Source organism: Heterodontus francisci, chromosome 27, assembly GCF_036365525.1.
Source record: "Heterodontus francisci isolate sHetFra1 chromosome 27, sHetFra1.hap1, whole genome shotgun sequence".
Taxonomy (NCBI): domain Eukaryota; kingdom Metazoa; phylum Chordata; class Chondrichthyes; order Heterodontiformes; family Heterodontidae; genus Heterodontus; species Heterodontus francisci.
In genome coordinates, this window is record NC_090397.1 from 41,155,578 (window position 1) to 41,181,035 (window position 25,458).

The 25,458-nt window shown below is 42.9% G+C and overlaps 1 protein-coding gene across 14 annotated transcripts in view; it reads left to right on the plus strand.

Moving 5' to 3' along the window:
• The window catches only part of LOC137384760 (voltage-dependent calcium channel subunit alpha-2/delta-1), an 891,951-nt gene that overhangs the window by 491,163 nt on the left and 375,330 nt on the right, over positions 1-25,458 (plus strand). For all 14 annotated transcript variants that reach the window (XM_068059181.1, XM_068059179.1, XM_068059180.1 and 11 more), the window contains 2 exons: positions 345-389; positions 13,622-13,742. In XM_068059181.1, the coding sequence (XP_067915282.1) occupies positions 345-389; positions 13,622-13,742 (166 nt within the window). The remainder of the gene's footprint in view (positions 1-344; positions 390-13,621; positions 13,743-25,458) is intronic.

Here is a 25,458-nt window from a genome sequence, read left to right on the forward strand (position 1 = left end):
CTCTTTCATTCCTATTTTACTTTAAGCCAAATGACAATTTGTGCCCGAATGTTAACACATAAAACATGACTGAAACTTCACAACAGGGATTGTCTAGCTATTATGTACAGGAAGTGTGCCATATGGAAGACTTTGAATATTGTAGATATATAAAAATATATTTGTTGGGGCTGGGCACTATGAAAATGTCACTACAGTGATTTCACATCACTGTATACAGTCTTATTTCCAATTGTATTGGCTTTGGGTCACTACTTTTCAGGAATTTTTTCATTACCTTGATTGAATCAAGAAGTGTGCAAACTACTTTGTATATTAATTATCATTTTTCTTTGTTTCATTAGGATGATGATGTGATGTACTACAATGCAAAAGATGACCGAATGAGTGTAAGTATTAGTTACACCAATCGGTTTGAATTATGTACCATTCCTAGAGAGAAAAGAAAGGTTACTTTGAAGAAAAAATGATGTGCCTGAGCTTCCACAATTGATTCTTTTTTTTAAAGCTATGCTGCTCTCACCCTCTCTTTCAAAGAGGGAGACATGCTTTTTATGTGTTCTGTTCAGTAATGTCTTTATGCAAAAATTGCATTTTCTAAATCAGTAGCAATAACACCAAATAAAAAAGATCTCCACATTGAAAATATGCTTTACTATAAATATTGATGACCTTAACACTTATCATGCAGGCCATGCAAGGGTCTTGGAGTTAAAAGAACAATAAAGCACTTTGCAGAGTGATAAAAAAAAACATTTTTATGGAGCCAACGTGAAGTTCTGAGTTTTTTTTTTAGTGCTACAATGCTCTACTGTGCTTATTGATTTCTTTATTTAGGGTCCGTAATGTGGCTAATATCAGTGACTCTGGATGACCTAATTAGTTACCTCCTCTGTTGGAGTTTCTGCAGGATGTGATGTGTATCCTCTGCTGCTAATCATAAGTGTGATTGGTAATGATGCTGGAGACACTGATATACCCAAAATGGATCTAATACTTGATGGTTATCATTTATATGGCGATTTACATTTAAACAAAACTCATTGATTTCCAATATTACCCATTTGTGGGGAAATTCCCTGTGTTGCACACATGATTACACTATGCCCAGATTTCCTTGCTTATTTAGGCCCTTCTTGAATTCCTGACCCCTTCATAAACCTTGGCTAATTATAATGGCTCTATTTTCCACCCCCCCCCCCCACCCCACCCCGTCCCAGCTAAAGAGCTCTACACTTGAATTTCCTGCATTTATGTTGGTTCAAAACAGATGTAAAATTTAGCTTGGAATTTTAGGCGCACCATTTTTCTACCGTTCCATTGCTATATTTTTGAGCAATTTTTAAAAATTTATTACCACTGAGACCCACGCTGTATTTTCTGTTTCTTTGAATATATATTTTTATGGCAATAGTTTAAATCACAATAAAAATCGAATAACTTCCATGACTGCATCTTAAACATGCTGTGGCCAATGTGCATGAATTTGAAACTTCAATTTTCATCCTTAAAAAAGGAATCTATGTTGTGAATTCAGCACTATCCTCAGGCCTTGATTGTTTCCGAGGATGTCTGCTTGTTTATGCCCATTTGTACTCTCCGACCAAGGCAAATAAGATTCGCAGGAAATTTGGGTGTAAATAGCCATTGACAAAATGGGTGTAATTTCGCGATTATGCCCCACAGGAAATTGCACCCCGGGGTATGAATTCTGTTCTCTATTGATCACTGTTAAGGCATAGAAGCAGTAAATATCCTTAGTATATGACAGCTATGTGACAAACCCTTTAAGAAGTCCATGTTTAAATTAAGTTATTCTCTTTAGTAACAGTGTTCATTATTACAGGTTTTAAAGCAAGATTACGGATTCACGAGGTTCCAGGTTATGTGGATTTATTAGATCATAGATCTAGTGAATTTAGATTACAGTTAGATTTCAAACTCTTTTAAGGCAGAACAGCCTACAGTTTTTAAAAAATAATTCGGAAGTACTCCCCAGAATAATTTGAAGGAGCTGCATTCCTTCCTTTCTGGGTTTTCTCTCCTGCAGCTTGGAGGTGCCACGTCTCTTGATTCGGGGAGGGTTCCATGGGTACCACAAGCCTTCCATCACATCATTCTAGTGCCCATTCTGAAATGTGTGAGCCTTGTAGTGACTTATGGCATCACATCAGAGTGCCAGTTCTGCCAGGTAGAGTGACTTGACATAGTGGCAAGCTCAGAGTCCATACTTGCTCCATGTATTGCCGGGGAAATCAAATTGAGCTGGACATCAGTGGGAATGCTTAGAATTCTGGTGGCATAAAACACATTTGACAATATTTCTGTCGTCTTAATTGACACATTGGTGATAGATCACAACATTGTATTGCCAGCAATGCCAAAGCAAGGAATGCAGGTCACTTAAGAAGAAATAAATCATATTCAAATTGAGATTTTGTAAATATTCATTTTTATTTTGCATTTGGGAACCCGTGCTAACATTATTGGAGAGCTTTGAATGTTAGCAAATGCGACTAGCACAGTGATCAAGGAGAATTGGAGACCATCTCTTTCCATGTTTGAATGAGGATGTTTTGGGGAGGAAACTTAGAATTAACTGAAAAAGAAAAACTGTCAGGTCTTGCAGCTTTAATAAGGAAAAACAACTCTGTAGATTTAGTTGTTTTTTGTGATCTGAACTACTTGGCTGCTGTTTTGTATTAAATGTTTATTCATATCAATTTTGATGGTTTACTACAAATAACCTTTACTTTACCAACATGTTTGTGCTTTTATCATTTCTGAAAGTATTCCCTTATAAGGATTAACATTTTTTAATCCGATCAATCTATGATTTTGACATTTTAAAAATATTCCAATCCTGACATGAAATATGTAGATACATTTTTTTTGCTGGATTGCTGCAATATATGGCTTCCAGCTCAAGAAGCTGTTACCCCAACACCTTAAAAGCTCCAGCTGCTAAAGGGCTAAAGTCAGCTATAACCTTTTACTTAATTCAACCTCATTGAAATACAAGTGTTTTTAAAAATCAAAACTTCCATTCTCTACTCCTGTATTTGTGGACGCCAATTGAATTAATTTTATAAAAAGTTGAACAACCTCTGCAATTACTATCTCCCATCAAAAAGTGCTGGAGAGAGAGATCCAGGAATGAATTACAGCTTTGGACAAACTCCCAAATACCTTTTAGTGTTGACCAACATTATGGAGCTCCCACATTGCGACAAAATATTTTCTGTGAACTGAGTAGTTACATTAAACATATTGACTTCAATAAACAGTACATTTCCTTTAATATGCAATTGTAACACAAAGGTGAAACTTGTGGCTGCATGACTTTCAGCAAGCCTGCAATTTGCGACAAGAGCTTTCAAGTCATAGTGAACAGTGTCCTTTCATAGAAAATCTATTTCAAAGTGTGACCTGCAGTCTACGAGCATACTCTGGCAGTTATCTGTCAGCTGTTAAGCTGATTGAGAAAGGAACTTTACAAATGGAATACTATTACATCCTTTTCAAATCTCCATGTTTCTGGGTTGCACCTCATTTTTGCTCACTGTGTTTTCTTCATGAGCAGTGTTTAAAGTGTTTTTTGGATGATACAATGATTTAAATAAAATATTAAAAGTAATATATTATACAGAACATACAGCATAAACAGGCTATTCGTCCTGACCAGTCCATATCGGCATTTATGCTATACTTGAGCTTCCTCCCGTTCATCCCCATCTAACTCCATCAGTATAACCCACTATTCCCCCACATGCTTATCTAGCCTCCCTTTAAATGCATCTATATTATCTGCCTCAACTGTGTGTTCCACATTCTCACCACTGTCTGGGTAAAGAGGTTTCTTCTGAACGCTGTATTTGATCTCTTGGTAACTATCTTATATTGATGGCCTCTAGTTTTGTTCTTCCCGCAAGTGGAAACCCACACTCTGTCTACCCTCTCAAAACCTTTCACAATTTTAAAGACCTCTACCAGATCACCCCTCAGCCTTCACTTTTCAAGAGAAGAGACCCAGCCTGTTTATCCTTTCCTGAAAGGTATTACCTGGCATTTCTGCTATCATCCTTCTCTCTTCCCAGTGCCTCTATATCCTTTTCATAATATAGCAACCAGAATTGTACATCATACTCCAGTGTGGTTAAACCAAGGTTTGATGCAAGTTTAGTGTAACTCATCTACTTTTCTATTGTATCCTCCTAGAAATAAATCCTAGAGCTTGGTTTGCTTTTTCTTATGGCCTTATTAACATGTATTGCTACTTTTAGTGATTTGTACTCCCAGATATCTATAATCTTCTATTCATTTAGATTCTTCTTTCCAAGTAATATGTCACTTCCTAATTTTTCTTAAGAAAATGCAATACCTCGCACTGAACTATGTTGAAATTAATTTGCTAATTATATGTCCATTCTGCAAGTCTTCTTGCAACTTGTTGCAGTCCTCCTCAGTATCAACTATTCCTGCCCCCCACCCCCACCAATTTAGTATCATTCGCAAATTTAGTAATTGTGTTTTTGATTCCCAATTCTAACTCTTTAATATAAATTGTGAACAATAGTGGGTCCCAGCACCGATCCTTGTGGGATCCCACTTTCCACCTTCAACTCAGCATAGCAACCTTTTATCCCCACTCTCTGCTTTCTGTCTTGTAGCAACTTCTCCCCTGGCTCCACATGCTCTAACCTTATTCATTAGTTTACTATGTGGCACCTTATCAAAGGCCTTTTGGAAATCTAGATAAATTCTATCCACTGCATTACCCTTGTCCACTGTCTTTGTTACCTCTTCCGAGAATTAATGAGGTTGGTGAAGCAAGAGTGTCCTTTTTGAAATCCTTGTTGATTATTCATTATTTCTGATTTATAAATGCTATTCTATTTCCTACTTTAGTAGGGATTCCCCTTTATTTTTCCAACCACCAATGTTAAGCTGACTGGTCTGTAGTCCCCTGGACCTGTTCTATAGAACGTAGAACAAAATACAGCACAGAAGGAGGTCATTCAGCCCATCATGTCCACGCTGGCTGAATAAGCTATCCACCCAAACTAATCCCACCTACCAGCACTTGGTCCATAGCCCCGCAGGTTACAGCACTTCAGGTGCATGTCCAGGTACCTTTTTAAAAGAATTGAGGGTCTCTGCCTCCACCATCAATCCTAGCAGCGAATTCCAGACACCCACCACCTTCTGGGTGAAAAAGATCAAACATCTCCTTATATATAGATATAGGGCTGAATTTTACCGGCCACTTGATGCCGCAGGTCGCAGTTTGGGGGCCGGCAAAATACTGCGGGGAGAGGCCCGCCTCGACCTGGGATGTCGAGACGGGCCCGCCGCATATTACCTGTGGTGGCGGGACCTCGGTGCGGCACCCCCCCCGCTGCATGGCGGCGACACCACAATTAGCATATGGTGATGCTTACTAACCTATGCTGATTATGCAACCCGTCGCCTCTCCACCGACACTGCCGGATTTTTCGTTGAACGGGCGGCTGTCACATGCCATCCTGTTCACGATCTGAAAAACAATCGCGTCCTCGCTCTGCATTACGGAAGGGAGGAGGTGGGGGGATACACATGGGTCTAAATCTGCAATCTTAAAGGGAGTGGGGGGATACACAGGGGTCGCAGTCTGCATTCTGAAAGGAAGGGGGTCTGGGATCACTGGAGGGAAAGCTGTGCTGGCATGAAGGGAGGTACTGTGTACCATCCCTCCGTTAACAGGGTACTCTCTGTGTTTGTGAAGGGGCAATGGCACACTTGGCACCCTGTGTGTGGGGAGAGTGCCGGAAAGGGCAAGAGCATTCAGGTTTTATGGATGATGGGGGCAATCGATTCAGCTGGTAGGATCTTGATGTGGTCATGCTGTGCCATTGATCGTTGGCCAAGATGGGTGATGTCATGGCACGCCACATAGTTGATCCAGGAAAGCAGCTGATGTACTCATCAACACAAATCCATGCCCTGTTAGGAACCTTCGAAGACATGCAGGGTTCAACCTTATTTATCACATGGAAATCGGTATGACTCATCCTACATTGTGTGATCCTCTGCACATGAGGATCGGTATACACCAGAGGCAATATCAACAGGCAGGTGTGATCCACGTAGAGGCCCTCGGTCACGAGCAGCAGCCCCCAAGAGGAGCCCGCCATTTTGGTTGCCATACATTTACAGGCCCCACATGACATGCCATCGGATGTCAGAGCACCAGTGCCAGAGGATATTGCGCATATAGAGAGAGTGGTGATGTGACTCTGCCCTGCTCAAGGATGACCTGCAGCCCATGGGCTCTGCTGGACATCCCATGCCTTTGTTCCTCATAGTGGCAGTGATTCTCAAGCCTGATGTATCTGCAGCCTTTTAGGGGCCTGCCAGAGACCTTTGTGGGGGTCACACAGTCAGCAGTGCACCGCTGCATCAGGGAGGTCACCAGTGTCCTGCACCAGAGGGCCAGTGAGGATGTCCACTTCAGGACGGACTCTCACAGCCAGGTCCAGCGGGCCATTGGCTCTGCCACCATTGCCGGAGAACCATAGGTTGTAATGGCCACGAGTGCTGTCTATGAACATCAGGCCTATTTCCAGGCTGCCACCTGCCAACATCACCATTAAAGAAGCCCTCTCAATCTAGGTGAAGCTGGTATGTGAACACCGCTGATGCTTGCAGCAAATGTGTGACCGCTTCTCAGGCAGCTACCATGACACCTGGGTCTTGTGCCATTCCCGGCTGCCACTGCTGTTCACTGAACTGGCTCAGACGGAGGGGTGGCTTCTTGGAGATGAGGACTATTCTTTGCAGACATGGTTCCCGACACCAGTTAGAGCCTCCACCACTGCTGCAGAGAAGAGATACAACACCAGCCACTGAGCTACATGAGCTGCCATCGAGCAGGAGATCGGCATCCTGAAAGAGCACCTCCAATGCCTGCATGGATAGGGTGATGCCCTGTACTACGGGCCAAAAAGGCCAGCTCCTTTGTTTGCTGCTCTGCACAACTACGCACCCAGTAGGCCTGGCATGATGAGGAGAGACATCAACAGGATTCCTCCTCGGACTATGAGGACCTACAATATGAAAGACACATGGGAGGGCAGATGGCACCCAGGCTCTGCACACAGGGCTAGCAGTGAGGTAGGGATGTATGGCAGTGGCTTATCAGACAAAGGTTGTCTGCTCCATAGGAACCGACATGAGCTCTGCAAACCACACATCACCCTCGCTCACCTGCTATGCACCAGTCCAGATCTGCAGCACCCTGTGTAAACCGAGGCAGCAGCTGACTGAGCCAATGTCCATGTCACTGCATCCGTGGAGACGCTCATGAGTAATAGTGGCATGGCAATGATATTGCATATGTTGGCTCTTCTGAAGGGCCAACGGTGCAAAGGGATCTGACATTGGCGCTACATGCTGGCACACATCATTCGCACAGAGAAAAGGACACACATGTTGGTGAGGAACATTCAGTGAAAGACGTATTTACATTTCAGTGACACCCGTGCATTCCCATTTGTGTCAGTGTGTTCTCTGTAAACCTCTGTAATACCTTTTATGGTTTATTTAAGTCTCGCATCCTGGAATATGCAAATTTAAGATTATTCACCCAGGTGTGGCAGGCCTACAAGAAGGAATGTTACACTTGAGTGAGAAGAGGATCGCAACTTCACAGGGCACTGGGATACAGCAGGGTAAGTATCTGGCAGCATAGTGGAAAATGCTGGGGTCACTCAGCAGGTCAGGCAGCATCTGTGGAGAGAGAAGCAGAGTTAACTTTCAGGTCTGTGAACTTGGACAAGTTAACTCTGCCTCTCTCTCCACAGATGCTGCCTGACCTGCTGGATTTCTGTAGGACTTTCTGCTTTGCTGCCAGATTGACAGCAGCCCCACTCTTCAGTAGTCAGGTAAGTATTTCTTTGACAGCTGTCAGGAAGCAGGTGCTGGGGACACTTAAAATAGATTAATATCGCGGGGGCTCGGCAGCGGCCGGCGAATGCGGACACCATGCCGAGTTCAAAGGGCACTGCCACGGATGGCGGCGCCCCAATACAATTCAGCCCATAGTGTTAGCTTTCCACCAGTTTACCGGCACTACACCTTTTTCTAGTGAATTAAGTATGTCTAATAGTGCTTCTGCTAAATCTTCCCTAGATTCTTTAAAAATGTACAGATGTAATCTGTGAAGTCTAGGGGTTTATCCTCTTTGAGTATGATTAGTTAATTTAATATTTCTCCTTTTTACTTTAAATGCAGTTATATCATTTCTAACCTCATCTTCTGATGTCATGTCCACCTGATCTGTCTACCTGGTAAATACTGAAACAAATTATTTAATATTTCTGCCATTTCACTATTGCTGCCTTTGATTTTTATCCTATGCATCCCTAGGTGGCTTTATTCCTATCCCGACTTTACTTCTTGTCTATCTCTGGAATATTTTACTGTTTTGTTTTATGTTCTTTGATAATTTCATAGTTCCTCTTTGCTCTACTAATTGTTTTTTTTGACTTCTCATCTAATGTCCTTATATTCTCCCTTGTCATGCTCTCCCGTGCTGTCCATGTACTTAGTGTATGCCTATTTCCTTACTCTCAATTTTTCTCGTCTTTATCCATTTTTTTCATATCTTTATCCATTCATGGTGTCTCATTAGTGTTTCGTTTGCTCCTGTTTTTTCAGCAGAATATAATCTCTTGGACTCTGTTGAATGACATTTTAAATGTTTTCCATTGGTGTTCTGCATTATTGTTTGCCAATATTGTTGTCCATTTTATTTTCCCAAGTTTTATTTTCATCCCCTCAAAATTGGCTTTTCTCCAGTCTGTTATCCTGGTCTTTGGCATCCTTATGTCGATCTCAATTATTATCCTATTATGTTTTATATTATGGTCACTATTGCCCAGATGTTCCCCTATATTTTACTTCTCTTATCTGCTGTGGTTCATTACCCATTACTAGATCCAGGAGCAAATCTGCCTTTGGTGGAATTGTTACTGGATTAGAAAGGAGTCCTGTATAGATTGTAGGAACTCCACTCCCTTACCCCTTTTACTTACCTCTTCCGGTAAATTAATTTTGGGGCAGCTGAAATCCCTCATTCTATTTTTTTTTACTAATTTCCCTAATTTGTTTACATATTTCTTCCTCCACCTCCTTTCCAATATTAGGTGGTTTGTAGACTCCCCCTATTAGAGTGAGTGAACATCTATTATCTTTTATCTCTATCCACATGTATTCTGCTCCTGTCTTACTGATGAGTACATCACTTTTTTCTACTGCTATTAACTCTAATAAGTACAGCTACTCCATCTCCTCCTTTTCCCTTTCTGTCTTTTTAAAATATGTTATACCCTGCAATGTTTAATTCCCAGCCTTGATTTATGTATGATTGTAATCCCCACCATATCTGGTTCCTCAAAACTTTTATTGTCTACAGTTCCCCTGTTTTATTATAAGTACCCTGTGCATTGCTGTACACACAGTTTAACTCATTTTTAATAGCAATTCCTTTCACTTTATTTTCAACCATCTCTATAACTCTATTTATTTAGTGCCTTTACTGTCATAAAACATCCCCAAGTGCTTCACAGGAGCATTATCAAACAAAATTTGACCAAGTCACTTAAGGAGATATTAGGACAGGTGGCCAAAACCTCGGTCAAAGAGGTAGATTTTAAGGAGGAGCTGGGTAGAGAGCAGCTGAAGGCAGTGTCGTAAACGGTGGTATAATTAAAATCTGGAATGTGCAAGGGGTCAGAATTGGAGGTTGGTAGAGATCTCAGAGGGTTGTAGGGCTAGTCGAGCCTAGAGAGATTGGGAAAGGGCGAGACTATGGAGAGATTTGAAAACAAGGATGAAAATTTTAAAATTGAGGCATTACACCTGGAGATCCCCTTGACATGGCACCAGATTTAAACTGCTATCGGGAAAGGGTAAGTCCATGCCACAGAGATCACTAGATCTTTGTGAGCAGTTTTCTACGAGGTCAGTGGTGAGCGCCATTACTTTCCTGCTGTCTGCAAATCCTAGCCTAATAAAAAAGTGAGCATGGATTCAAAAAGGCTAAATTACCCTGATATAATTCTTTGAAGAGATAACCAAAAGAGTAGACAGGAGTAATGTAGAAAATGCCATATACTTGGATTTTCAAAGGCGTTCGATAAGGTACCACGCATTAGGCTCATGACAAAAGTTCAGGTATGTGGATTCGGGATAATTGCTGAATGGATAGTAAAATGGCAAAGAAGCAGAAAGTAGGGGGAAAGGGTAGTTATTCAGATTGGAGGAAGTTAGAAAGCAGTGTTCCACAAGATCAGAACTGGGAACACTGCTGTTCATAATTTACATTGATGATTTGGATTTAGGAACAAGTAAACTCAATATCAAAATTTGGAAATTATACCAAACTGCCGGTGGGAGGAGGGGGTGGTTGGGTATAGCTAGCAGTGAGGGAGAATGTAACCTGACACAAAAATATATTAGAAAACTTGCAGACTGGGCCGATAAGTGGCAAATGAACTTTAACATTGATAGATGTGAGATGATGCGCTTTGGTTGGAAAAATAGCAACATCGGACTGGATTTTACCAGTTTCCCGACGTTGTGGTGGGAGGGCCTGGAAAATACCTCCAGGAGAGACCCGCCACAGGCCTTGACGCAGAGAAGGCCCTGCTCCATATTACCAGCAGTGCGAAGCCTCGTGGAGGTCCTCCCCGCCACTCGGCAACGTAAACTTTATTTAAATAAATGGTAATGAATGAATAAATACTAACCTCATTACGATGGCCGTCCCGCTCCGATATTGCGGCCGGTTGCTGGAACTCCTACACCTTTGAATCTCTGTTCGGAGGTCCGAGGCGGACCACTGGTGGGGAGCGGGGAGGAGTGAAGTTTTCAGGGTGGGAAGGGGGAGGGAGTGGGGAAAACTCTTTTGGTTGAGGGGATGATGGGAAGGGGCTGAGGGTCAAAGTTAATAAAGTTCGGGATTGGAAGCAAGTTTTTTTTGGGGGGAGAGGGCAATTAATAAAGTGATGAGTCATGGGGGGGTGGGAGAAGGGATTGAAACTGTGAATAAATTCCTATGTTTAATTTTCTCTCCCCTTTCACTTTAAATATTGAAATGATGTGGAAGGGCATGTAGCCCTTTAAAAATGGTGCTGGTGCCTGTGCGGTGGCGCAGGATGCTGTTGCCTGGGACGGAGCACCCGTCCCCTCTATGTCATCGGGGGTGGGCATTCCGTCCCCTGCATGTAAATGAGTCTAAATATCACGGTGGCTCCGTGGCTCACATCTCGCACGTGGGCTGTGTCGTTAATTCAGCCCATCACCTAAATAGGAAACTAAATGGGGTAGAAGAGCAAAGCAATCTAGGGATAGAGGTGAACAAACCATTTAAAACAGCATCACAGTTCAGGAAAGCAATTAAAAATGCTAGCAAAGCACTGTGATTTATTTCTAGAAGTGTAGAATTTATAAGTAGTGAAGTTATTTTAAACTTGTATCGGACCCTGGTCAGACCACACTTAGAGTACTGAACACAGTTCTGGTCTCAATACTATAAAAAGGACATAGAAGCACTGGAGAAAGTACAAAAAAGATTTACAAGGATGGCACCAGAACTGAGATTGCAACTGTCGAGAAAAATTGAAAAGTTTAAGACTTCCTTCTTTAGAAAAAGGAATACATGGAGGTGGCCTGTAGAGGTTTTCAAAATTATAAATGAGTTGGGCTGGGTGGATGTGGAGAGAATGTTTCCATTTGTGGGAGAATCCAAAACTAGGGGGCTATAAATACACAATAGTAACTAATAAATCCAATAGGGAAATGAGGAAAATTTTCTTTACTTAGAGACTGGTTTGAATGTGGAACTCACGAGCACAGGATATGGTTCAGAAGGAAAGTAGACGAATACATGAGAGAAAAAGGAATAGAAAGATATGCTGAAAGGCTGAGGTGAGGTAGATGGAATGGGAAAAGGAGTGGGGAGTGGGGTGCAGCAAGAGTCAGCCATTCAACCCTTTGAGGCAGCTCAGCCATTCAGTAAGATCATGACTGATCTTCTACTCCATCTTCCCACACTATCCCCATATTCCTTGGTATCCAGAAATCTCTCTCTTGAATATACTCGACAATTGAGCATCCACGGTTCCCTGAGGTAGAGAGTTCCAAAGATTCACAAGCCTTTGAGTGAAACAGTTTCTCTTCATCTTATTCCTGAATGACCAACCGCTCATTCTGAGACCATAACTCCTCATGCTAGGCACCCCAGCCAGGGGAAATGTTTTTCCGACACCCCAGTCAGGGGAAACATTTTTTCCATCAACTACCCTGTCAAATCCCTTAAGATTTTTGTATGCTTCAATGAGATCACCTCTCATTCTTTTAAATTCGAGGGAATATTGGCCTAGTCTACTCAAACTCACCTCATAGGACAACCCTCTCATCCCAGGAAACAGTCCAGTGAACCTAATCATATTCTGATTTTCCAAGTGCCCTGTTATCATGTCCTTAATAACAGATTCTAGCGTTTTCCCTATTACTGATGTGAGGCTCTAAATGGCCTCTAGTTCCCTGTTTTCTCTCTCCTTTCTTGAATAGCAGGGTTACGTTTGTTACTTTCCAATCTGCAGGGGTGATTCTAAAATCTAGGGAATCCTAGAAGATCAAAACTAGTACATCTACTATCTCCAGCCACCTCTATTAAAACCCTGGCATGTAGGCTATCAGGTCCAGGGGATTTGTCAACTTTTGGTCCTGTTACGTTGTCCGGTACTATGTTCTTTGCTAATAATTTCCTTAAGTTCCTCAAAGCGGCTATATTGGTTTAATAAGATTGCTTCTGTATTGCTTTTTATACATTGTTATTGTCCATTTGGCAGAATGTTATGAGCCTAGTATTCACGGTTAAATGAATATATGGCAGGAGACTCGTGGAGTATAAACATGAGTACAGAAAAGATGAGTAGAATGGCCTGTATCTGTACATTCTATGTAATATCTTCCCCCAGTTCAGTTTTCCTCTTCCCTCTTATCTCCGTTCCTATTCTCTGTATCATTCTTCGACGAGGAGAGTGGCAATGCCCTTTATTACCTGCTTGCACTAGATGCATCAGTACTCTTTTTATAGTTGGGTAAAAATGACATTATGGATGACTTCTTAGTTAAATGGTAGGCTGCCTTCTATATAAGACCAAAATCTAAAAATATCTTTCTGGATGTCAACATAAAACGATCACCAATTTGAAAAATCTTTTGGTTTTTTGCTCTTTAAATGGAAAAATAAAAGTGCAACCATGTTTGTATATTTGTAAAATTTTAGCTTGTTCTAAAATTTTCTCTGTTGTAGTTTTATTGGCTGAAAAAAACCCCTTCTGTATTGCTTTTTAGCATTCTTATTGTCCAACCAATAGGGTGTTGTGTGCCTAGCATTCATGGGTAAATGAACCTGTTATAGCAAGAGAATTCAGACATTAACAAGATGATATAATGATCAAATTGCAGCTGTAGTGCCTTTATAGTCTAATAATCATACCCAAGATGTAAGATAATGTCAGAGACTCAGAGCTGTCAAGTGTTCACTCTTTGATTATTCTTCTCCCTAAAGTCTGAAAGAAATGAAAGCTTTCAAAGGATCAAACCTGATTTTCAGTTAAACCAAGCTTTCCGACGCCGTGTTGACTTCAACCACACAGCTGTCCACATCCCAACAGACATCTATGAGGGCTGTAAGTATTCTCTGCTCTTTGTATTCTGTAACTTTAAAAAAACGCCAAATTCCCTTTGATACATGTGTGCTACTATTGGGCAGTTCCAGTTTAGGATGGCACGTGCAATGTATGTATGTGACGTATTCCTTTACAGGAAGGCGCTGTCTGAAAGAGAGTAGCAGGATATTCATTCAAGCTTCCTATTCAAATAGAAATAATTTTGTCGCATAAATTTTGGAGGACATCTGGGAAATTATTCAAGAAAACTCACCTGCCATAGAAGCTGTTGGTCTTTGGTCTTATTTGCTTCATATTTAGATTATGAGGGTTTTCTAGCTTCTAAAGGAGACTGAGCAGAACTTTCAAACTGATATAAAACCGCACAGTAAGGTATTGGTGATGTCTAAGATGAATGGAGATAGTTCTCCACTTAACTTTCACTCTGTGATAATTCCTTCAAATGTGTGCTTCATGTAACATTGTACACTGGTGCTTTTTACATATGCCATACATGCTATTGACTAGGCTTTGACAGTACAATCTGATTTACTGTCTACTAATATTAATCCACTTGTCTCTATGAATTCCCATTCAGTACCCATGTTCATCTTTTCTGCCAGACAAACAAGTAAAACTTGGAGAATGTCCCATTGGAGTTAAAAATTCCAATGCTTCCTTCATACTGCAGCATGGAGTGCTGGTTGTTTTGTGTTATAATCTAAAAGAGATGTGTCAAACTTTTTGCTCAACATTCCTAAACACTGGAACTCAATCCATATGTAAATGTGACAGTGTCTGGCAATCATTCTTATCCTACTCAGTTTGGAAGCTGCAGTGTCCAAATATTTGATTGTAAGATGCGGTATATATACCACCCACTGTGGTGTGAATTGAGAATGTTACCCCAGGGTGTGATATATTTGTACTGAGGTTTGCTTTTCATTGTAATGAATGCATTAACAAGACATTTCAGTACTGCTATGAAATGAGAAATTGCTGATTTTTGTTTTTGTGCCACTTAGCTTGCTTTAAAGCATTGGAGCAAAGGGAAACCACAAGTACCATTTGCTGATCAGTAGTTCAAGGCTTTTGTGCCTTTCCAAGTAGCTTTCAATAATCATTGCCTCTTCTACATATGTTGTGTTTCCGCACAATTTGATGCCACCTTCAAAATCATTTATGGAGGTTACAAAAAGTCATGGTCCAAGACGGATACCTCTTGTGCTTTGCTAATTATCCTTTCACAACATGAATAATTAAATATTCTATTGTGGAAACCATTTTCAATCCAGTTCTCTAATTCTGTGTTAATTCTGTGACTCTCTATTTTGCTGCAAGGTGCCAATAATGCAGTCTCCATCTCTTCATAATGGAACACTGAGCCTATACGTTGTCCGATGTACTCTGTTGTCAGTAACACAACCCAGAAGCAACTTAGGCACTAGACAAGTGTCAATTGTGCATTAACCTCATTGAGGTCCTAATTCTCGTTAGGATGATGAGAGACGCTCACGCAGGCAATCGTAAGAATATGAGTGAATGACTGGATAGTGCTCCATTGGCTAAATACCCATATAAAATGGGAATTGCAAGGAAGGCCTCTTCATTTCAGTTAGGTCCTTGCTCTTAAGGTACATTGATGTTTTGTATATTGGTTTGGAAATCATTTCTCTCTGCTATATTGCTGTTGGGCAAAAGAAGATAGGGAAACTTCTTGGAGCCTGTTGTGAGCTTTCTAAAGCTCCAGTGCTTCTATCACCCATGCCTCTTTGTCCAACAAATAGTATTCTTTTGCTGAAATTGCAACAAACAATAAGTATCACTATGGGTCTACATCTCTCTTTGTAGCATCTGGAAGAAAAGAGAGGAACAGCAGAGTGGTGTGTTTCCATTTTAAACACTCCATTAGGATCCATTCTTAATGCCACGCCCTGTCTGTAAAGCTCCAGGCTCTTGTATTTGGACATGTCTGAAGACACATACATTCAGTATTCAGATTCCTGAGGAAGGGCATTACAGAACTATGCCTAGTCCTGAAACCAGACTAGTGAACCATCTCCAGAACAACAATTACTTGCATTTATATAGTGCCTTTAATGTAACAAAACCCCATGGCACTTCACACAAGCGTTATGAAACAAAATTTGACTGAGAGCCACGTAGAGAGAGATTTGGGCAGATGTCCAAAAGCTTGGTCAAAAAGTAGGTTTTAAGCTGCGTCTTAAAGGAGAAAAGGGAGTTAGAGAGGTGGAGAGGCCAGAGTTTAGGACCTTGGCAGCTGATGGCATGGCCATCAATGGTGGAGCAATTAAACTCAGAGATGCTGAATGTGGCAGAATTGGAGCAGTGCAGATATCTGAAGGTTGTGGGACTGAAGGAGAGAATGGAAATAGGGAGGGATAGGACCATCGAAGCATTTGAAAACAAGGATGAGAATTTTAAAATTGAGGCATTGCTTAACCAGGAGCCAACATAGGTCAGCAAGCACAGGGGTGTTCGGTGAATGGGACTTAGTGAGAGTTAGGACACGGGCAGCAGAGTTTCGGATGATGTCAAGTGAGGGTAGAATGTAGAAGGCCAGCCAGGAATGCATTGGAGCAGTCATGTCTAGAGGTAACAAGTGTATGAATGAGGGTTTCAGCAACAAATGAGCTGAGGTAGGGTCAGAATTGGGTAATGTTACAGAGGTGGAAATAGACTGCCTTAGTGAAGGTAGGGATATGAGGTTGGAAATTTGTCTCTGAGCCAAATACAGCACCAAGATTGCAAATACTCTGGTTCGGCCTCAATTACCAAGGAGAAGGGATGGAGTCAGTGGCCAGGGAATGGAGTTTGTGATGTGAACAGAAGGCAATGGTTTTGGGTCACCAATATTTAATTCAAAGAAATTTGTGTTCATCAGTACTGGAACAGGGATGGCTGAGTCATTGGCCATGAAGGTTACAGCTGCATTGAATTTTTCTATGACAGACTCCTTCAAAGCTACTGTGCAAGATCTCTGCCATATCTCCAAACCTTCCCGTGGGACTGTGATGCATTGTTTGTTGGGTTGATGAGCTCATCAGTTTCCCTTTGAAAGGAGGTTAGCTGCACAAAAGAGCCATGACTTCTACTATGTGACAAGATTTCAGGATGCAAAGCATATTTGGCCACACTTGTGTGGCAAAAATGCCCCTAGCCCCACTCGTGAAGATACAGGGCTACCACTCTGTAAATATGTTGTTACTCTATACCCATTTAAACAGAATTTTGCATGTGAATGCCCATTACCCTGACTGCTTCCATGATTCCTTCATTCTGTGGTATCCATGATGGAACAGGTTACTTGAAGGACCATGAAGATTACAAGCTGTTAGACAGATTAACGTTTCTGCTACCAGTTCCTAACCTGCCTCAACACCTTATTGGGTATGTGCCAAGGTATTATATCTTCAGTTTATTAATATGTACGTGTACAAATACTTATTGTTTTACATATTTCCACGGAACCCCTGCAGAGCACAAAATTCAATAATGATGTACTTGCTGATGGCCTGCTGACAACAAGGTTTTGTTAAAGGAAATTTAAGAATTGAAGGTCCTTAATAGATGCATAACAATGAACCTTTACAATTTTCAGTTCATACTTTAGGTTCAGGAACTTGTTTTGCTTTCTGGTGAGGCACCTAACTTTTCAAGGAACGAGATTGGCCTGAAGTAGATTTTTTTTTAGATTAGATTAGAGATACAGCACTGAAACAGGCCCTTCGGCCCACCGAGTCTGTGCCGACCATCAACCACCCATTTATACTAATCCTACACTAATCCCATATTCCTACCAAACATCCCCACCTGTCCCTATATTTCCCTACCACCTACCTATACTAGTGACAATTTATAATGGCCAATTTACCTATCAACCAGCAAGTCTTTTGGCTTGTGGGAGGAAACCGGAGCACCCGGAGAAAACCCACGCAGACACAGGGAGAACTTGCAAACTCCACACAGGCAGTACCCGGAATCGAACCCGGGTCCCTGGAGCTGTGAGGCTGCGGTGCTAACCACTGCGCCACTGTCTTTTCTTGAACAATGATGATCATATTACAGGATCATGTCTCTCTTTTGTAATTTTACCCAAGGACAGGCACTTCCCTATTTAGTGTATCTTGCATAGCATTTTCATGTTGGACTTGTAGGTAATAGAAGTGCAGTACTATGAGATCATTCAGTTGCTCAGCCCTTTAATGGTACAAGAAATTCCTTAAGATTTGGACTTCCCAAGGCTCTCCCCCCCACATCTATAATCCAACATTTTTCTGTGATGCCCCTGGATTCCGAACTCACTTGTTTTTCGAATCACCCCCTTTTGGAAAAAAAAGTCCTTTTGTTAGCACTTCATTTGGTTTTCATTTTCTACCCTATCTCTCCCAGTTCCCAGCCTCTGGCAAACAAGACAGTTTGCTTTCTGTACTTTGTTTAACTTCCCTCTCCTTGGCAGAGATGATTGGTTGAGAATTTGCTGCAATGGTGTGATTGGTGACAATCACCATAAGTAAGCCTGTTGTTTGCCCCAATTCTCCAGGATCGATCTAAATCCAAAATTTGCTGAGAAGCTTATTATTGTACACCATAGTGAGGTTAGAGGCAGTCCAGTGAGCCTGGAAGTGATGATACTACTCAGATGTGGGCCAAATGGGTCAATTTCATCAGGCCAATGCTTGATTGCTTGATGTTCAAAGGCAGAAAGGATAAGTAAATTAACCACAGCAGGAGTGAGATAAATCTGAGCAGGAGAGAGCTAGTTGGTTTTGTTGTTCAATTACTGTTCCAAGTATTTGTAAAGTTAATCACTTGTTCCTCCCATGATGCTGTGAAGTTTTTGAATTTATGAATTCACGTGGAACAAATACACCCAAAATATAAAAATATCACCTCATGGATTGAGAAAGAAACAGAGAAGCAACAGAGAAGGACGGTGAACTAGATTCAAATCAGGCACAGAAAAATAAAAAGAAATAAAGATTGAGTTCACAAAGAGAGAGGAAAAAAGAGACGGAAAAGGAAAAGTATGAAAACCAGTTTTAATTTAAAAAAATTGAAATATTTAGAATCTCTAAGAAGAATTTAAATTGACCAGCAAGCTATGGAGATTTGCAACTCTTATACACCTCTTATGCCCAAAGTTACTCGCCGATTTGTGCATTATTAAGGGCTTGCTTCATGAACTTGCTGTCATTTTTCCATCAAGATTTGGGCCTATAGTGCGGTACTTCTGAATTTTGGAACTGATCAAATGGTCTGCAGTGGACTTTTCCAGTCCCGTCAATAGGAGACTCGGTCTGTCCATGGGACCTACCTTTAATATGTGAGCATATGTCAAAAGTGTGGCAGAAAACCTGAATTGTAACACTCTAATTTATACATCTTATCAAAAATGTAATCCAGAACTGCTTAAATGCAGTTTGTCCTCCCATATGTAACAATTCACACTTCAGTTTTAGATGTTTAAAATGACATAATAACCATTACGATAATCATTTGACCCTTCCTTGATCCTTTCACAAGCAATTTCACATCAGCCTGTTTACTATACCTGGGCAGTCGATAGTAATTATCTTTTGACTGGTATTTTACTGTTGTTTCCATTGTGAAGTTCAACCCAAATCAATTTTTATTTTACCCCTTAAAGATATGTCTGCCCTCTCACAGCTTGCAGCACTGTATCATGCCTGACCAACAAAGCCTGCCTCCTCCCTCTCTACAACTTAATATTTTAAAATATTTTCCTTTCAACATTACATCAGCCTTGTGGCTTCAGCTGTGATTCAGCCTGTTACATGCCCCTTCTTTCTGTTTGTACAGTCCTGGCACTTTCATAATTATATTAATGTAAAAATACATTTCATTCTGATAACTCTATCTACTTTTCCTTCTTGTAACAACCTTCTTATAAAATTTCACACTTAAATAATGTACGATTCATGTGAATTACCAAGTTTTCCTGTCTGGAAGTTGACTTCTCAATATTCCTTTCTGTCAATGGTCTGTATTCAAACTGTCATTGAATCCTTCCGTTGTGAGCCTGATGAGCTACTCTTGGTTTAGATGCATCTTGAAATCAGAAAATTGTCTTCTCACATTTCCCACAGAGAGAATATTCACACATTAACTTACCCAACACAAGCAAGAAAGTGTACTCATTCATTTTCTGTTTCTGTGATTTTGCTATGCACAAATCACCTCTATGTTTGCCTCATAACAATGGTGACCACACTTCAAAAAGTGATTAGTTGGCTCTGGAACATTTTGGCATTTCCGAATGCAATATAAATGAAATTTATTCTTCCTTCTGAAAGTGAAATCATTTATAAAGAAGTCACAGCCCGATGATTTTCTTCAGGTACTTCTGAATCAAAAGAAATCTAGCCCTTCATATATTAGAGAGTTTAATAGCTATTACACTATGTCTCCAGACGTAGGCCGTAATAAGACCGGTGGGAGGCTGGGGTATAGGGGTGGGGCGTAAAATCGAGTGGGAGGCAGGGGTGCCCTGTTCCAGTCACCGGCCAGCCCTCGCTGCTATTTTACCAGCAGCGGAGGAGGTGGCAAATGGCCTGCCTGCCTCAGGCCAATTGAGGCCCTTAAGGGGCCAATTAATTGCCACTTAAGAGCCTTCTGCTGCCGCTGTTGGTATTTTACCGGTGGTGGACGGGCACTTCAGCACCTGAGGAGGCCGCCCAGTAATACATGACGACCTCTTTGTGGGATGGGTGGGCCCTTCCTGATTGAGCACTTTGTGCTCAAAGAGGCCACCCGCAGCAGCACAGGCTATCCTTGCTAAATCTACCCTCCCCCAACCCCAATCCTGCCTTACAATCTGACTCCCACCCCACTCGCCGGGGCCCAGCCAATTGTCCTCAGTGAGGTCCAGACCCCATTTATCTTCCTGAAGGGCAACATCCATCATCCTCTTCTTGCTGGGTGCAGTCCCAGCAGTGGCCACCGCCCCCGATGGCACTGCTGGGACTGAAGAGCTGCTGGCCCTCTGGCTAGCAGCTCTTGGAGGAGCTGGGTAGCCCCGTCCGAAGCCAATTAAGGGCCTGGGCCATGCAAAATTGCAGCGTAGCTTCCAGGTCCATTGGAGGCGGGCTCTCCCCTGACTTTACACGGTTGATGGGGCCACCGGCTCAACATAAAATTCCGGCTATAGACTCTAGTGACTGAGGTCTTTACTCTGCTCAGCCCGAGTTTTCCTCAATATCTTGAAAGAAATATTCTTGAAGATGGAAGGAAGGACCTAAAAATAGTACCCAGTTTGTCGAATCATCAGAATTTCTTCTTATGTGGTCTTCAGAAGCTCCGGTGCGTTTGTCTATATGTTGTTAAATAGCTTGCAAAGCATATGCAGTTCCAATCTGTAAGCATTACTTCCTGTTGTAACAATGTTTGGTTGGCTTTTATGCCTATATTGCTCACTAAATTTTGCCATTTTTCATTTGTACTGTCTATGTGAAAAATGGCTTGGCTTGATTTCACTGCACAAGTGTGGCGGCCATTAGTAATAACGGGAAACAACCACCGGACATTATAGCTGCTCATTCACCACAGAGCTCTGGTATTAGAGCTGGTAAATTACAGGAAAATAGCAATCAGTTTACCAAGTTATAATTTCAAGAAATTTTAGGGGAGCTGTATGAATAAATTATAATTATCGTATTTCTTTTATGTAATTTTAGATTACAATGCATTTCCTATGTTCTTCAATAAATGCCCCCCCACCCCCATCTTGCATAATGATGATGCCATCACAGTTAATGCTATGTTCTGTAGTCTTTGCCTGGAATACTCAACGTGTGGTTAACATGTCGGTAACTCAAAGTAGAGCATTTTCAAATTATCTTGCATAATTGGTGCCCGAGGCTCGATTGGCAGTCAGAGCATTTAATAAGACACGAGGGACTAAGTTAATCAATTTTCTGCTTTGAAATGCAAAGCCTTGTCGGTCAGTCATTTGTGGAGTTCAGCAAAGACTTCACTGCCTTGGGCAACAATAATAATGTAGCTTCCATAATAACTAGGCTAAGGGAGTAAACCCTAACAGAAAATCCGGAGCGGAACCCCGTAGGCAGTCATGTGTCACCTTTGGCATGTTTCCGGCAGTTCCTGCAGCCATACTGGTGCCAAACGTCGTGTCCTGCACTCCTTTGGACCCCACCAGAAAGGCCGAGAGGGGGGTTTTGACGACTGGGCAACTCTCAACCTCCATAAATTTGCCCAGGCATGCGCCATGGAGAGGTCACTCCATAGTTGCCTCACAGCGACTGAAACAACACGGAAGGCAGCAGTTACGGGTTATAAGTCCAGATAAATTGGCGTAGAAACTGGGCGCCACGGGTTGCCTTTGTCGGTGGGAGAGGTCATTGCACCTCACTGGACAGCTACCGCCCGCCTCAAACCGGGCAGCCCCCGGTCAATAAGGTTCTGTCCCGCCACAGTCTGCCTGCTTCAATGGGTGCTTGGAGCTCAGGGTCATTGCCCGAAAGGTGGACTGATACACCGCACCAAACAACATGAAAAAAGGAAAGAAGGTACCAGCCCTTCGCTTTGCAAGCTGGAACGTCAGAACTATGTGTCCTGGCCTGTCGGAAGACCTTACACAAATCAACGATTCTCGGAAGACCGCCATCATTAACAACGAGCTCAGTAGACTCAATGTGGACATTGCAGCACTTCAGGAGACTCGCCTCCCCGCGAGTGGCTCTCTAGCAGAGCAAGACTACACCTTCTTCTGGCAGGGCAGGGATCCTGAAGAACCAAGACAGCATGGAGTGGGCTTCGCCATCAGAAACTCCTTGCTCAGCATGATAGAGCCTCCCTCAAATGGCTCGGAACGCATACTGTCCATCCGACTGCTCACCACCTCTGGTCCAGTACACCTACTCAGCATCTATGCTCCAACACTCTGTTCCGCACCTGAAGCTAAAGACCAGTTCTATGAACAACTCCATAACATCATTAGCAGCATCCCCAACACCGAACACCTATTCCTGCTGGGGGACTTTAATGCCAGGGTTGGGGCCGACCATGACTCATGGCCCTCCTGCCTTGGGCGCTATGGCGTTGGAAGGATGAATGAGAACGGGCAGAGACTGCTTGAGTTGTGTACCTATCATAACCTCTGCATCACCAACTCGTTCTTTCACACTAAACCCTGTCACCAGGTTTCATGGAGGCACCCAAGATCACGTCGTTGGCACCAGCTAGACCTCATTGTCACAAGGCGAGCCGCCTTAAACAGTGTTCAAATCACACGCAGCTTCCACAGTGCGGACTGCGACACCGACCACTCCCTGGTGTGCAGCAAGGTTAGACTCAGACCAAAGAAGTTGCATCATTCCAAGCAGAAGGGCCACCCGCGCATCAACACGAGCAGAATTTCTCACCCACAGCTGTTACAAAAATTTCTAAATTCACTTGTAACAGCCCTTCAAAACACTCCCACAGGGGATGCTGAGACCAAGTGGGCCCACATCAGAGACGCCATCTATGAGTCAGCTTTGACCACCTACGGCAAAAGTGCGAAGAGAAATGCAGACTGGTTTCAATCTCATAATGAAGAGCTGGAACCTGTCATAGCCGCTAAGCGCATTGCACTTTTGAACTACAAGAAAGCCCCCAGCGATTTAACATCCGCAGCACTTAAAGCAGCCAGAAGTACTGCACAAAGAACAGCTAGGCGTTGCGCAAACGACTACTGGCAACACCTATGCAGTCATATTCAGCTGGCGTCAGACACCGGAAACATCAGAGGAATGTATGATGGCATGAAGAGAGCTCTTGGGCCAACCATCAAGAAGTTCACCCCCCTCAAATCTAAATCGGGGGACATAATCACTGACCAACGCAAACAGATGGACCGCTGGGTTGAGCACTACCTAGAACTGTACTCCAGGGAGAATGCTGTCACTGAGACTGCCCTCAATGCAGCCCAGCCTCTACCAGTCATGGATGAGCTGGACACACAGCCAACCAAATCGGAACTCAGTGATGCCATTGATTCCCTAGCCAGCGGAAAAGCCCCTGGGAAGGACAGCATTACCCCTGAAATAATCAAGAGTGCCAAGCCTGCTATACTCTCAGCACTACATGAACTGCTATGCCTGTGCTGGGACGAGGGAGCAGTACCCCAGGACATGCGCGATGCCAACATCATCACCCTCTATAAAAACAAAGGTGACCGCGGTGACTGCAACAACTACCGTGGAATCTCCCTGCTCAGCATAGTGGGGAAAGTCTTTGCTCGAGTCGCTCTGAACAGGCTCCAGAAGCTGGCCGAGCGCGTCTACCCTGAGGCACAGTGTGGCTTTCGTGCAGAGAGATCGACTATTGACATGCTGTTCTCCCTTCGTCAGATACAGGAGAAATGCCGTGAACAACAGATGCCCCTCTACATTGCTTTCATTGATCTCACCAAAGCCTTTGACCTCGTCAGCAGACGTGGTCTCTTCAGACTACTAGAAAAGATCGGATGTCCACCAAAGCTACTAAGTATCATCACCTCATTCCATGACAATATGAAAGGCACAATTCAACATGGTGGCTCCTCATCAGAGCCCTTTCCTATCCTGAGTGGTGTGAAACAGGGCTGTGTTCTCGCACCCACACTATTTGGGATTTTCTTCTCCCTGCTGCTTTCACATGCGTTCAAATCCTCTGAAGAAGGAATTTTCCTCCACACAAGATCAGGGGGCAGGTTGTTCAACCTTGCCCGTCTAAGAGCGAAGTCCAAAGTACGGAAAGTCCTCATCAGAGAACTCCTCTTTGCTGACGATGCTGCTTTAACATCTCACACTGAAGAATGCCTGCAGAGTCTCATCGACAGGTTTGCGTCTGCCTGCAATGAATTTGGCCTAACCATCAGCCTCAAGAAAACGAACATCATGGGGCAGGATGTCAGAAATGCTCCATCCATCAATATTGGCGACCACGCTCTGGAAGTGGTTCAAGAGTTCACCTACCTAGGCTCAACTATCACCAGTAACCTGTCTCTAGATGCAGAAATCAACAAGCGCATGGGTAAGGCTTCCACTGCTATGTTCAGACTGGCCAAGAGAGTGTGGGAAAATGGCGCACTGACACGGAACACAAAAGTCCGAGTGTATCAGGCCTGTGTCCTCAGTACCTTGCTCTACGGCAGCGAGGCCTGGACAACGTATGCCAGCCAAGAGCGACGTCTCAATTCATTCCATCTTCGCTGCCTTCGGAGAATACTTGGCATCAGGTGGCAGGACTATATCTCCAACACAGAAGTCCTTGAAGCGGCCAACATCCCCAGCTTATACACACTACTGAGTCAGCGGCGCTTGAGATGGCTTGGCCATGTGAGCCGCATGGAAGATGGCAGGATCCCCAAAGACACATTGTACAGCGAGCTCGCCACTGGTATCAGACCCACCGGCCGTCCATGTCTCCGTTATAAAGACGTCTGCAAACGCGACATGAAATCGCGTGACATTGATCACAAGTCGTGGGAGTCAGTTGCCAGCATTCGCCAGAGCTGGCGGGCAGCCATAAAGACAGGGCTAAATTGTGGCGAGTCGAAGAGACTTAGTAGTTGGCAGGAAAAAAGACAGAGGCGCAAGGGGAGAGCCAACTGTGCAACAGCCCCAACAAACAAATTTCTCTGCAGCACCTGTGGAAGAGCCTGTCACTCCAGAATTGGCCTTTATAGCCACTCCAGGCGCTGCTTCACAAA